The sequence below is a fragment of the Nicotiana attenuata genome, unplaced genomic scaffold, assembly GCF_001879085.1.
Source record: "Nicotiana attenuata strain UT unplaced genomic scaffold, NIATTr2, whole genome shotgun sequence".
Classification (NCBI taxonomy): Eukaryota; Viridiplantae; Streptophyta; class Magnoliopsida; order Solanales; family Solanaceae; genus Nicotiana; species Nicotiana attenuata.
The window spans coordinates 123,062-135,883 of NW_017671775.1; the positions used below are offsets into that span (position 1 = coordinate 123,062).

The following is a 12,822-nucleotide window of genomic DNA, read 5'->3' on the forward strand; positions in this document are numbered from 1 at the left end:
ACTCTGTGATGACCCAAAAGGTCATCACTTGTTTTTAAAATGAATTCTGCGTTTCGAGGTCTTAGAAACCTCTTTTAGCATCACCTCAATTTGCGTGCGCAGTCCGGACGCGTAGCCGGAAAGCCTATATGTGAAAATCTGTGAAAAATGATAAATTTTGGCTATAAAATAAATTAATTTGACTTCGGTCAACGTTTTGGGTAAACGGACCCGGACCCGTAATTTGACGGTCCCGGAAGGTCCGTAGGAAAATATGGGACTTGGGCGTATGTCCAAAATCGAATTCCGAGGTCCCAAGCCCGAGAAATGAATTTTTGAAAGAAATTATTTTCTGAAAAATATAAAGATTTTTAAAAGTGAAATGTTAAGTGAAATCTGAGGTATCGGGCCCATATTATGGTTCCGAAGCCCGGTACAGGTTTAATATGATTTATATGTGTTGTCGGTAAAGTTTGGTAAGAAACGAAATCCATTTGACGTGATTCGGACCTTAAATGCAAAATTTAATGTTTAAGAAGTTTTGAGAAATTTCATTGATCTTGAGGTTTAATTCGATGTTCATGATGTTATTTTGGTGATTTGATTGCACGAATAAGTTCGTAGGATGTTTTTGAGGTTGTGTGTATATTTGGTTTGGAGCCTCGAGGGCTCGAGTGAGTTTTGGATAGGCCACAGAGTGTATTTTGGACTTGGTAAATTGCAGATTTTTTAGCAGATGTCCACAGGTCTGCAGGCTTTCGCAAATGCGAAGCCTGGCTTGCAAATGCGAGACCTCCATCGCAAATGCGAAAATAGGACCTGGGCCGGCCTGATCGCAAATGCGACCACTTGGCTCGCAAATGCGGAAGGCCAGTCGCAAATGCGACGCCAGCTTCGCAAATGCGAAGTTTCTCATTTGACGCATGGGGTCGCAAATGCGACCCTGTCTACGGAATTCCCATAATAGCAGAGGTCGGGGTTCGCAATTCCCACATCTAAGACCTGCAACTTTTATACTTAGCCGAATTTTTAACCCATTTTCATATCCTCTCAAAACATAAACACACTAAGGCGATTTTTCAAAGGTTTCTTCTCCTCCAAATCAATTGTACTTCTCCTCCAAATCAATTGTAAGTCATTTTTAGCTAATTTTCTTCAATCCTTAACATCTTTTAACATGATTTCAACTTCAAATCAATGATTTTCATGGGAGAAATTAGGTGTTTTGGATAGAACCTAGATTTTTCAAAAAATGGGGATTTGGACCTCGATTTGAGGTCCGATTTCGAAACAAATTATATATTTGAGTTCGTGGGGGAATGGGTAATCGGGTTCCGGTTCGAACCTCGGGTTTTGACCATGTGGGCCCGGGGACGATTTTTGACTTTTCGAGTAAAACTTTAGAAAACTCATTTTCATGCATTAGAATTGATTCATTTAGCGTTTATTGATGTAATTAAGTAAGTTGTGGCTAGATAAGAGCGAATTGGTGGTGGAATCAAGGGGTAAAGCTATAATTGAGACGTGAATTGTGTCCGTGGCATCGAGGTAAGTGTTTGGTCTAACCTTAGCTTGAGGGATTAGGAGTCGAGTCCTATTTGCTATGTGGTAAATGTTGAGTACGGCGTATAGGCATGGTGACGAGTATCTATACGTTGGTGTCTAGCATGCCCGTGAGTCTTTATATTGTGATTATCATGACTTCGTTATATCTTTCATGCCTTGGTGATGGTTTCTATTTGTTGTGTAAAGATGTGGAAGGAATTGTGACCTATGAACATTGAGGAGCGTTGGCTCAAGTTGTATAACGAATTGTGAAGGTGTAAGTGATAATTGAACCTTTAGAGTGTTGGCTCGAGTTGTGAAGTGAATTGTGAAGTAAAAGTGAGAAAGAGAAGAGATCATTATGTTGCCCCCTTGCCGGGCTATTGTTGCTTTAATTGTTATTTCCATTGCCGGGATTTAGTTGTTGTTTTGATGTTGTTCCTTGCCGGAGCTTGTTGTTGAATTATTGTTCCCTTGCCGGGATTATTATTGCAATTTCATTTATTTCCTTTGCCCTATTGTTTGTGATTGTTGTTTGGGTGAGGAAAGAGAGTTAAAACACGAAGGGTGATGCCGTGCATTATTTTTGTGAGGAAAGAGTGTAAAGCACGAAGGGTAATGCCGTGTATGATTGTGAGGAAAGAGTGTAAAGCACGAAGGCTGATGCCGTGCCGCACGACGTACCATTCCGTGCCGATTATATTGATTATAGTGGTGAGGAAAGAGAGTAAAAGCACGAAGGGTGATGCCGTGCATTGTTTTTGTGAGGAAAGAGTGTAAAGCACGAAGGGTGATGCCGTGCCGCACGATGTACCATTCCGTGCCGATTATTTTGATTATATGGTGAGGAAAGAGAGTAAAAGCACGAAGGGTGATGTCGTGCACATTTTTATTATATGATTGCTTTGGTGAGGACGAGAGTAAGAGCACGAAGGGTGATGCCGTGCATTTTTTGATTTCTAGTTCTTCTATTGATATCTGAGATATATTGCTTCTTACATTTACCTGTTGTCTTTCTATTCGGAATTGATATTTCCTCCGCAGCATGCTCCCCCTCCCATATTCGACTGGATATTTCTGTACTTCTTTTCCTCTGTATATATTTGAATTGCACAGGTTTATTTGGTAGTCTGGTCCTAGCCTCGTCACTACTTCGCCGAGGTTAGGCTAGGCACTTACCATCACCTGGGGTCGGTTGTGCTGATACTACACTCTGCACTCTTTTGTGCAGATACCAGTGCTGTAGACTTCGAACCGTAGATTGAGTGGTTACCTTCAGTCCACGCGGAGATCCAAGGTAGACCTACAGGCGTCCGCAGGCCCTGACGTCTTCTCTATCCTATATTTCCTGTTTCATTTCTTTGATTCAGAAACAATGTATGTTTTATTTTCAGACTTTGTATTTAGCACTCTTAGATCATCTGTGGTACCGTGACACCGGTTCTGGGTAATTAAGGCTTAAACGGTTGTATTAGGTTCATGTCCAAATATTTTATTGCTTTCTTCCGCTTATTCTAAATTTTCCATTGTTTACACGTTATTGTTTTATGAATGCTAAAAAGGTATAAAAATGGATAAAGGTAATATGTTCAATAATTGGCTTGCTTAGCTCACATTAGTAGGCGCCATCACGACTCCCGAGGGTGGAAAGTCCGAGTCGTGACAAGTTGGTATCATAGCTCTAGGTTACATGGGTCTCACAGTTCACAGACAAGCTTAGTAGAGTCTGAGGGATCGGTACGTAGACGTCTGTATTTATCCCCCAGAAGCTACAGAGTTAGGAAAATTTCACATCTTTTCTTTCGTCTCGTGCGGTTTGGTTTCTCAATGCTGATTGAATTTCTATTCTGTTCTCTCGCATATGCCGAGAACGTGCGCTTCCTCATCCGCTGACCAGCAGCCCGAGCCCCCAGCAGCAGCTCCCACGAGGGGCAGAGGGCGAGGCTGAGGCCGTGCTAGAGGCCGAGGTAGGGGCAGAGCTTAGCCCAGAGCAGCAGCACCAGCAGCGGAGCCTCAGGTTGACTTTGATGATGAGGTTCCGGCCCCAGCAGCTCCGGTGGGCCCAGCTCAGGTCCCAGAGGGGTTTATTGATACCCCAGTACTCCAGGATGCTCTGGTTCGTCTAGTGGGCCTTATGGAGCGTGTCACCCGGGCAGGCTTGCTTCCTGTAGCACCAGCCGTCTCTCAGGTCGGAGGAGGAGCCTAGACTCCTGCTACTCGCACTCCGGAGCAGGTAGTTCCCTAGTTTCAGACTCCAGCAGTTCAACCAGTTGGAGCAGTCCAGCCGGGTGTGGTAGCCCAGGCCGGTGATGGAGCAACTATGTCTGCCGATGCTTTGTGGAGATTAGACAGGTTCACCAAGCTCTTCACTACTACTTTCAGCGGTGCATCTTTTGAGGATCCCCAGGATTATCTAGACAGCTATCATGAGGTTCTCAGGAACATGGGGATAGTTGAGACCAATGGGGTCGTTTTTGCTACTTTTCGCTTGTTTGGATCCGCCAAGACTTGGTGGAGATATTATTGCTTGGCTAGACCAGCCGGATCACCAGCTTTGACTTGGGAGCAGTTTACGCATCTATTTCCAGAGAAGTTTCTCCCCATCACTCAGAGAGAGGCCTATCGGAGGCAGTTTGAGCGTCTCCAGCAGGGTTCTATGACCGTTACCCAGTGTGAGACCAGATTCATCGACTTGGCTCGTCATGCTCTTATTATACTTCGCACCGAGAGAGAGAGGGTGAGGAGGTTCATTGATGGACTTATTCAGCTGATTCGTCTTCAGATGGCTAGGGAGACTAGGAGTGAGATATCTTTCCAGGAGGCGGCCAATGTGGCCGGGGAGTTGAGATGGTTCTATCGTAGGGAGGTGGTCATGGGTCGGACAAGAGGCCCCGTCATTCAGGCCGATTCAGTGGTACCTCGTCTGGAGGTAGGGATTTGTATGGTAGAGGCCATCCTCCTAGGCCTTTTCACAGTCGGCACTTCAGGTTTCTCACGGCACTTCAGGTGGCCGTGGTCCTCAGATGCAGCATTCTGATCAGCAGTCCTACAATGCACCACCAACTCCCATTAGTGCACCGCCGCTTCAGAGTTTTTGGGGTGGTCATTCAGGTCGTCAGGGTCAGCAATCTCAACAGCCGAGGGCTTGTTACACTTGTGGTGATGTGGGTCACATTGCTAGGTTTTGCCCTCGAGCACCGAGTAGCTCTCACCATCAGGGTTCCCGTGCCATGGTTCAGGCACCGAGTGTTCCACAGCCCGCCTAGCCAGCTAGAGGTGGAGGTAGAGCAACTAGAGGTGGAGGTAGAGGTGCTAGAGGTGGAGGTAGAGGTCCTAGAGGTGGAGGCCAGCCAGCAGCAAGCCGTCCCAGAGATATGGTTCAGGGTGGTGGGGCCCAGCATCGATGTTATGCTCTTCCAACCAGGCCCGAGGCTGAGGCTTCCGATGCAGTTATTACAGGTATTGTTCTTGTCTGTGATAGAGATGCTTCAGTGTTATTTGATCCAGGGTCTACATACTCGTATGTGTCATCTTATTTTGCACCGTACCTGGTCATGCCTAGTGATTCTTTGAGTGTTCCTGTTTATGTGTCAACACCGGTGGGTGATTCCATTATGGTAGATCGAGTCCATCATTCATGTATAGTTGTGATTGGAGGTCTTGAGACTCATGTAGATTTGCTTCTTCTGGACATAGTTGATTTCGATGTCATATTGGGGATGGAGTGGTTATCACCTTACCATGCTATCTTGGACTGTCATGCCAAGACTGTGACCTTAGCCTTACCAGGTTTACCTCGTTTGGAGTGGACAGGGACTCCTGGTCATTCTACCCCTAGTGTTATCTCCTATGTGAAGGCTCGGCGTATGGTTGAGAAGGGGTGTTTGGCCTATTTGGCCTATGTTCGTGATTCTAGTGCTGAGGTTCCTCCTATTGAGTCTGTGCCCGTTGTTCGTGAGTTTCCTGAGCTATTCCCTTCAGACTTGCCGGGCATGCCACCCGATAGGGATATTGACTTTTGCATTGATTTGGCTCCGGGCACTCAGCCCAATTCTATCCCGCCGTATCGTATAGCCCCGCCTGAGTTGAAGGAGCATTTGCAAGACTTGCTCGAGAAGGGTTTCATTAGACCAGTGTTTCACCTTGGGGTGCACCGGTGTTGTTTGTTAAGAAGAAGGATGGATCGATGCGAATGTGTATAGATTACCGACAATTGAACAAGGTTACAATCAGGAATAAGTATCCGCTTCCGAGGATTGATGATTTGTTCGATCAGCTTCAGGGTGCCAAGGTATTTTCAAAGATTGACTTGAGATCTGGCTACCATCAGTTGAGGATTAGGGCATCCGATGTCCCTAAGACAGCTTTCCGCACTCGGTACGGACATTATGAGTTCTTGGTGATGTCATTTGGGTTGACAAATGCCCCAGCAGCTTTTATGGATTTGATGAACCGAGTGTTCATGCCTTATTTGGATTCGTTCGTGATAGTCTTCATTTATAATATTTTGATCTATTCCCGCAGTTGGGAGGAGCACGAGCAGCATCTTAGAGTGGTTCTTCAGACCTTGAGGGATAGTCAATTGTATGCTAAGTTTTCGAAGTGCGAGTTCTGGTTGAGTTCAGTTGCATTCCTGGGTCATGTGGTATCAATAGAGGGTATTCAAGTTGATCCGAAGAAGATTGAGGCAGTCAAGAACTGGCCTAGACCAGCATCAGCTACCGAGATCCGGAGTTTCTTGGGTTTGGCAGGCTACTATCGTCGGTTCGTAGATGGGTTTTCATCTATCGCAACCCCGATGACCAGGTTGACCCAGAAGGGTGCCCAGTTCAGATGGTCGGACGAGTGTGAGGCGAGCTTTCAGTGGCTCAAGACAGCTCTGACTACGGCACCGATGTTGGTTTTGCCCACAGGTTCAGGGCCTTATACAATTTATTGTGATACATCTCGTATCGGGCTTGGTACGGTGTTGATGCAGGATAGCAAGGTCATTGCCTATGCTTCGCGGCAGTTGAAGATTCATGAGAAGAACTATCCGGTTCATGATTTGGAGCTAGCAGCCATTGTCCATGCGTTGAAGATTTGGAGGCATTATCTGTATGGCATGGCATGTGAGGTGTTCACGGATCACAAGAGTCTGCAGTATTTGTTCAAGAAAAAGGAGTTGAATTTGAGGCAGATGAGGTGGTTGGAGCTATTGAAAAACTATGATATCACCATCTTATATCATCCGAAAAAGGCCAATGTGGTGGCCGATGCTTTGAGCAAGAAGTCCGCCAGCATGGGCAGTCTTGCTTATATTCCGGTCGGTGAGAGACCGATTGCTTTGGATGTTCAGGATTTGGCCAATCAGTTCGTGAGGTTGGATGTTTCTGAGCCCAGCCGTGTGTTAGCTTGCACAGTCACTCGTTCTTCATTATTGGAGAATATCCGAGATCGGTCGTATGATGATCCCCATTTTGTGTGTCTTTAGAGACACGGTGCAACACGAAGGTGCCAAGCAGGTTACCTTAGGTGATGATGGAGTTTTGAGATTGCAGGGTCGAGTTTGTGTGCCTAATGTGGATGGTCTTCGAGAGTTGATTTTAGAGGAGGCCCATAGCTCCCGGTACTCTATTCATCCGGGCGCCGCAAAGATGTATCAGGATTTGCGGCAACATTATTGGTGGAGGAGAATGAAGAAGGATATCATTGCATATGTGGCTCGGTGTTTGAATTGTCAGCAGGTTAAGTACGAGCATCAGTGGCCTGGTGGTTCATTTCAGAAGATTGAGATTCCTGAGTGGAAGTGGGAGCGTATCACTATGGACTTCGTTACTGGACTCCCACGTACTCAGAAGAAGTTCGATGCAGTGTGGGTCATTGTTGATAGGCTGACCAAGTCAGCGCACTTTATTCCCGTGGCAATCTCCTATTCTTCCGAGAGATTAGCTGAGATCTATATTCGGGAGATTGTTCGCCTTCATCGTGTGCCCGTGTCTATCATTTCGGACCGAGGTACGCAGTTTACCTCGCATTTCTGGAGAGCAGTTCAGCGAGAGTTGGGCACGCGGGTTGTGTTGAGCACGACGTTTCATCCTCAGACGGACGGGCAGTTTGAGCGGACTATTCAGATTTTGGAAGATATGCTCCGAGCTTGTGTCATTGACTTTGGAGGCTCGTGGGATCAATTTTTGCCTTTAGCAGAGTTTGCCTACTACAACAACTACTAGTCGAGTATCCAGATGGCTCCTTATGAGGCTTTGTATGGTAGGCGGTGTCGGTGGCCGGTTGGATGGTTTGAGCCGGGAGAGGCTCGGTTGTTGGGTACGAATCTGGTTCAGTATGCCTTGGACAAGGTCAGGATTATTCCGGATAGGCTTCGTACAACTCAGTCCAGGAAAAAGAGTTATGCCGACCGCAAGGTTCGTGATTTGGCATTCATGGTCGGTGAGCAGGTATTGCTTCGAGTGTCGCCTATGAAGGGCGTGATGAGATTTGGGAAGAAGGGCAAGCTTAGCCCTAGGTTCATTGGCCCGTTTGTGATTCTTGATCGAGTGGGAGAGGTGGCTTATAGACTTGCGTTGCCGCCGAGCTTATCAGCCGTGCATCCAGTGTTTCATGTGCCCATACTTTGGAAGTATCACGACGATCCATCCCACGTGTTAGATTTCAGTAGTGTCCAGTTGGACAAGGACTTGTCTTATGAGAAGGAGCCGGTAGCTATTCTAGACTGGTAGGTTTGTCAGTTGAGATCGAAGAGTTTTCCTTCTGTTCGTGTTCAGTGGAGAGATCAGCCTGCTGAGGCATCGACCTGGGAGTCCGAGTCCGATATGCGGAGCCGTTATCCCCATCTTTTCCCCGACTCAGGTACTTCCTTCTTCTGTCCGTTCGAGGACGAACGGTTGTTTTAGAGGTGGAGAATGTGATGACCCAAAAGGTCATCACTTATTTTTAAAATGAATTCTGCAATTCGAGGCCTTAGAAACCTCTTTTAGCATCACCTCGATTTGCATGTGCAGTCCGGGCGCGTAGCCGGAAAGCCTATATGTGAAAATCTATGAAAAATGATAAATTTTGGCTATAAAATAAATTAATTTGACTTCGGTCAATGTTTTGGGTAAACGGACCCGGACCCATGATTTGACGGTACCAAAAGGTCCGTAGGAAAATATGGGACTTGGGCATATGCCCGGAATAGAATTCCGAGGTCCTATGCCCGAGAAATGAATTTTTGAAAGAAATTATTTTCTGAAAAATATAAAGGTGTTTGAAAGTGAAATGTTATGTGAAACCTGAGGTATCGGGCCCGTATTATGGTTCCGGAGCCCGGTTCAGGTTCAATATGATTTATATGTGTTGTCGGTAAAGTTTGTTAAGAAACGGAATCCATTTGACGTGATTCGGACCTTAAATGCAAAATTTGATGTTTAAGAAGTTTTGAGAAATTACATTGATCTTGAGGTTTTATTCGATGTTCATGATGTTATTTTGGTGATTTGATTGCACGAATAAGTCCGTAGGATATTTTTGAGGTTGTGTGTATATTTGGTTTGGAGCCCTGAGGGCTCGGGTGAGTTTTGGATAGGCCACGGAGTTTATTTTGGACTTGGTAAATTGCAGGTTTTCAGCAGATGTGCACAGGTCTGCAGGCTTCGCAAATGCGAAGCCTGGCTCGCAATTGCGAGCTCGTAAATGCGAAAGTAGGACCTGGGCCGGCCTGATCGCAAATGCGACCACTTGGCTCGCAAATGCGGAAGGCCAGTCGCAAATGCGACGCCTGCTTCGCAAATGCGAAGTTTCTCATTTGACGCTTGGGGTCGCAAATGCGACCCTGTCTTCGCAATTCCCATAATAGCAGAGGTCGGGGTTCGCGATTGCGAACCCCAGTCCGCAATTCCCACATCTAAGACCTACAACTTTTATACTAGCCGAATTTTTAACCCATTTTCATATCCTCTCAAAACATAAACACACTAAGGCGATTTTTCAAACGTTTCTTCTCCTCTAAATCAATTGTAAGTCGTTTTTAACTAATTTTCTTCAATCCTTAACATCTTTTACCATGATTTCAACTTCAAATCAATGAATTTCATGGGGGAAATTGGGTGTTTTGGGTAGAACCTAGGTTTTTCAAAAAAATGGGGATTTGGACCTCGATTTGAGGTTCGATTTCGAAATAAATTATATATTTGAGTTCGTGGGGGAATGGGTAATCGGGTTTTGACCATGTGGGCCCGGGGGCAATTTTGACTTTTTGGGTAAAACTTTAGAAAACTCATTTTCATGCATTAGAATTGATTCATTTAGCGTTTATTGATGTAATTAAGTAACTTGTGGCTAGATACGAGCGAATTGGTGGTGGAATCAAGGGGTAAAGCTATAATTGATACGTGAATTGTGTTCGTGGCATCGAGGTAAGTGTTTGGTCTAACCTTAGCTTGAGGGATTAGGAGTCGAGTCCTATTTGCTATGTGGTAAATGTTGAGTACGACGTATAGGCATGGTGACGAGTATCTATACGTTGGTGTCTAGCATATCCGTGAGTCTTTATATTGTGATTATCATGACTTTGTTATATCTTTCATGCCTTGGTGATGGTTTCTATTTGTTGTGTAAAGTTGTGGAAGGAATTGTGACCTATGAACATTGAGGAGCGTTGGCTCAAGTTGTATAACGAATTGTGAAGGTGTAAGTGATAATTGAACCTTTAGAGCGTTGGCTCGAGTTGTGAAGTGAATTGTGAAGTAAAAGTGAGAAAGAGAAGAGATCATTATGTTGCCCCCTTGCCGGGCTATTGTTGCTTTAATTGTTATTTACCTTGCCGGGATTTAGTTGTTGTTTTGATGTTGTCCCTTGCCGGGGCTTGTTGTTGAATTATTGTTCCTTTGCCGGGATTATTATTGCAATTTCATTTATTTCCTTTGCCCTATTGCTTGTGATTGTTGTTTGGGTGAGGAAAGAGAGTTAAAACACGAAGGGTGATGCCGTGCATTATTTTTGTGAGGAAAGAGTGTAAAGCACGAAGGGTGATGCCGTGTATGATTGTGAGGAAAGAGTGTAAAGCACGAAGGNACTGGATATTTCTGTACTTCTTTTCCTCTGTATATATTTGAATTGCACAGGTTTATTTGGTAGTCTGGTCCTAGCCTCGTCACTACTTCGCCGAGCTTAGGCTAGGCACTTACCATCACCTGGGGTCGGTTGTGCTGATACTACACTCTGCACTCTTTTGTGCAGATCCCAGTGCTGTAGACTTCGGACCGTAGATTGAGTGGTTACCTTCAGTCCACGCGGAGATCCAAGGTAGACCTACAGGCGTCCGCAGGCCTTGACGTCTTCTCTATCCTATATTTCCTGTTTCATTTCTTTGATTCAGAAACAGTGTATCTTTTATTTTCAGACTTTGTATTTAGCACTCTTAGATCATCTGTGGTACCTTGACACCGGTTCTGGGTAATTAAGGCTTAAACGGTTGTATTAGGTTCATGTCCAAATATTTTATTGCTTTCTTCTGCTTATTCTAAATTTTCCATTGTTTACACGTTATTGTTTTATGAATGCTAAAAAGGTATAAAAATGGATAAAGGTAATCTGTTCAATAATTGGCTTGCTTAGCTCACATTAGTAGACGCCATCACGACTCCCGAGGGTGGAAAATCCGGGTCGTGACAAACTGCTTACATTTTCCCTAGGACTTCCTTATAATACTCATTTCGCTGGTCATCTATTCTTTAAGAATTTCTCCAACATCGAACCACATTATAACCATACATACTAAAGACAAATAATAAGTTAATATTAAGACCAAAGGACCTCTCATATATATATATATATATATATATATATATATACAGCAAAGAAAAAGTGACCAAATATCATCCATAAAGACGAGATAAATCATAAAAATACATCCCTATACATCTTTACACAGATTATATGAGACAAATACAAACATGCCAATCATCGTAGTAATATACGAGTATATAGTATATATATACAGATTAATTCCGTAAGATGCCTGTTATGAAGGCCTTAAAGGAAATGTAGTTTCATTTCCTAAGTTGATGAACTATTACAATTAACTGGCTTACAAATCAATGGTAATTCCATAATGCTGTGTGAAAAATAAAAAATCCTGCTGTTAAGTCTAGAGGTTGAAAAACCCTCTAGACCTACCCTTAAAAGGGTAGCCCGGTGCACGAAGCATCCCGCATTCATGCGGGGTCCGGGAAAGGGCTGCACCCCAAGGGGTGTGATACCCTAATCCTAACTATTTCCTGTACATGTGAATGTGTTAACCTCTGAGAGAATGATGGTTAACTCATACAAGGATCTGAGACTTGGCAGCACCGCGTGAGCACTTTTTCCTTCCAGATTTCTTAAGAGCACAGACACAAATCTCAAGAAGATCATAGTCTTCTTCCCAGAATAGCAATGAAGCCATCTCTGGGTTTTCCAATAGCATTTTAGATGTCAGAAAACCAGCTATAGTCCATGTTTGGTAAAGCCGGGCTTGTTTTCCCGTAAACTTGCCGTACCTTGTATCGTAATATTCAGGCCACTGATCCACCCGAAGCCTTTTCTCAGCTAAATCAACTGCCTTCTTAGCCAGATCAGTCCTATTCATCTTGATACATGCCAGCGTGAACTGAAAGAATAGAAAGGGCAACATCATAAAACAGTAAAGCTGAGAGCAAGTAGCGACGTTTATTAGAATAGCTTTTAGCCAACATTAGTTTATCATCTTAAGCATCAATTCAAGAAAACCAACTGATCAAAACTATGCGTACAGTAAGGAGAAAATTAATTTGTAAAGCATTACGGAATTCTGCACTAGTCCCACATGCATTTATGAATAATCATTATAGATTTCAGTCATTTTAAATTCAGCATTCAGCGGCTACATCATCTTAATTAATCAAAAAGAGGGATAGAAAGGGCGAGAGAAAACTCTTAATCTGGGTCTTTCTTTTCTTTCAATAAATATAATCTGGTTCTTCAGTATGTGTTATGGAAATTTTGGGCTTCCTATATAATTCAGTGGTTCAATTTACTAGACAAACACTAAGATCACTGTTTTCCTTACCAATTTATCCAGGACACCCCAATTTTAACTAAAAGATAAAAAACATGTATAACAGTTATTGAAATATTGCTCAGCCTCCTAGCACCCCAAAGACAAAATAAATACATGCAGAAAGAGATAAACTAATGCACTACAGTCACAGTTCCTTTTTTTTGGGGAGGGGGGGGGGGTAGGGGGGGAGGGGGGGGGTTAGGGGGTTATTATACGACTAGTAGTTTCTAGGGTAAAGG

The 12,822-nt window shown here is 44.2% G+C and overlaps 1 protein-coding gene across 1 annotated transcript in view; it reads right to left on the bottom strand.

Annotated features, from left to right (window-relative positions):
• Positions 1-11,401: 11,401 nt before the first annotated feature.
• The window catches only part of LOC109210162 (alkaline/neutral invertase A, mitochondrial-like), a 5,615-nt gene continuing 4,194 nt past the window's right edge, over positions 11,402-12,822 (bottom strand). The window contains exon 6 of the mRNA XM_019373539.1: positions 11,402-12,154. Coding sequence (XP_019229084.1) covers positions 11,828-12,154 — 327 coding nt within the window. The 3' untranslated portion in view covers positions 11,402-11,827. The remainder of the gene's footprint in view (positions 12,155-12,822) is intronic.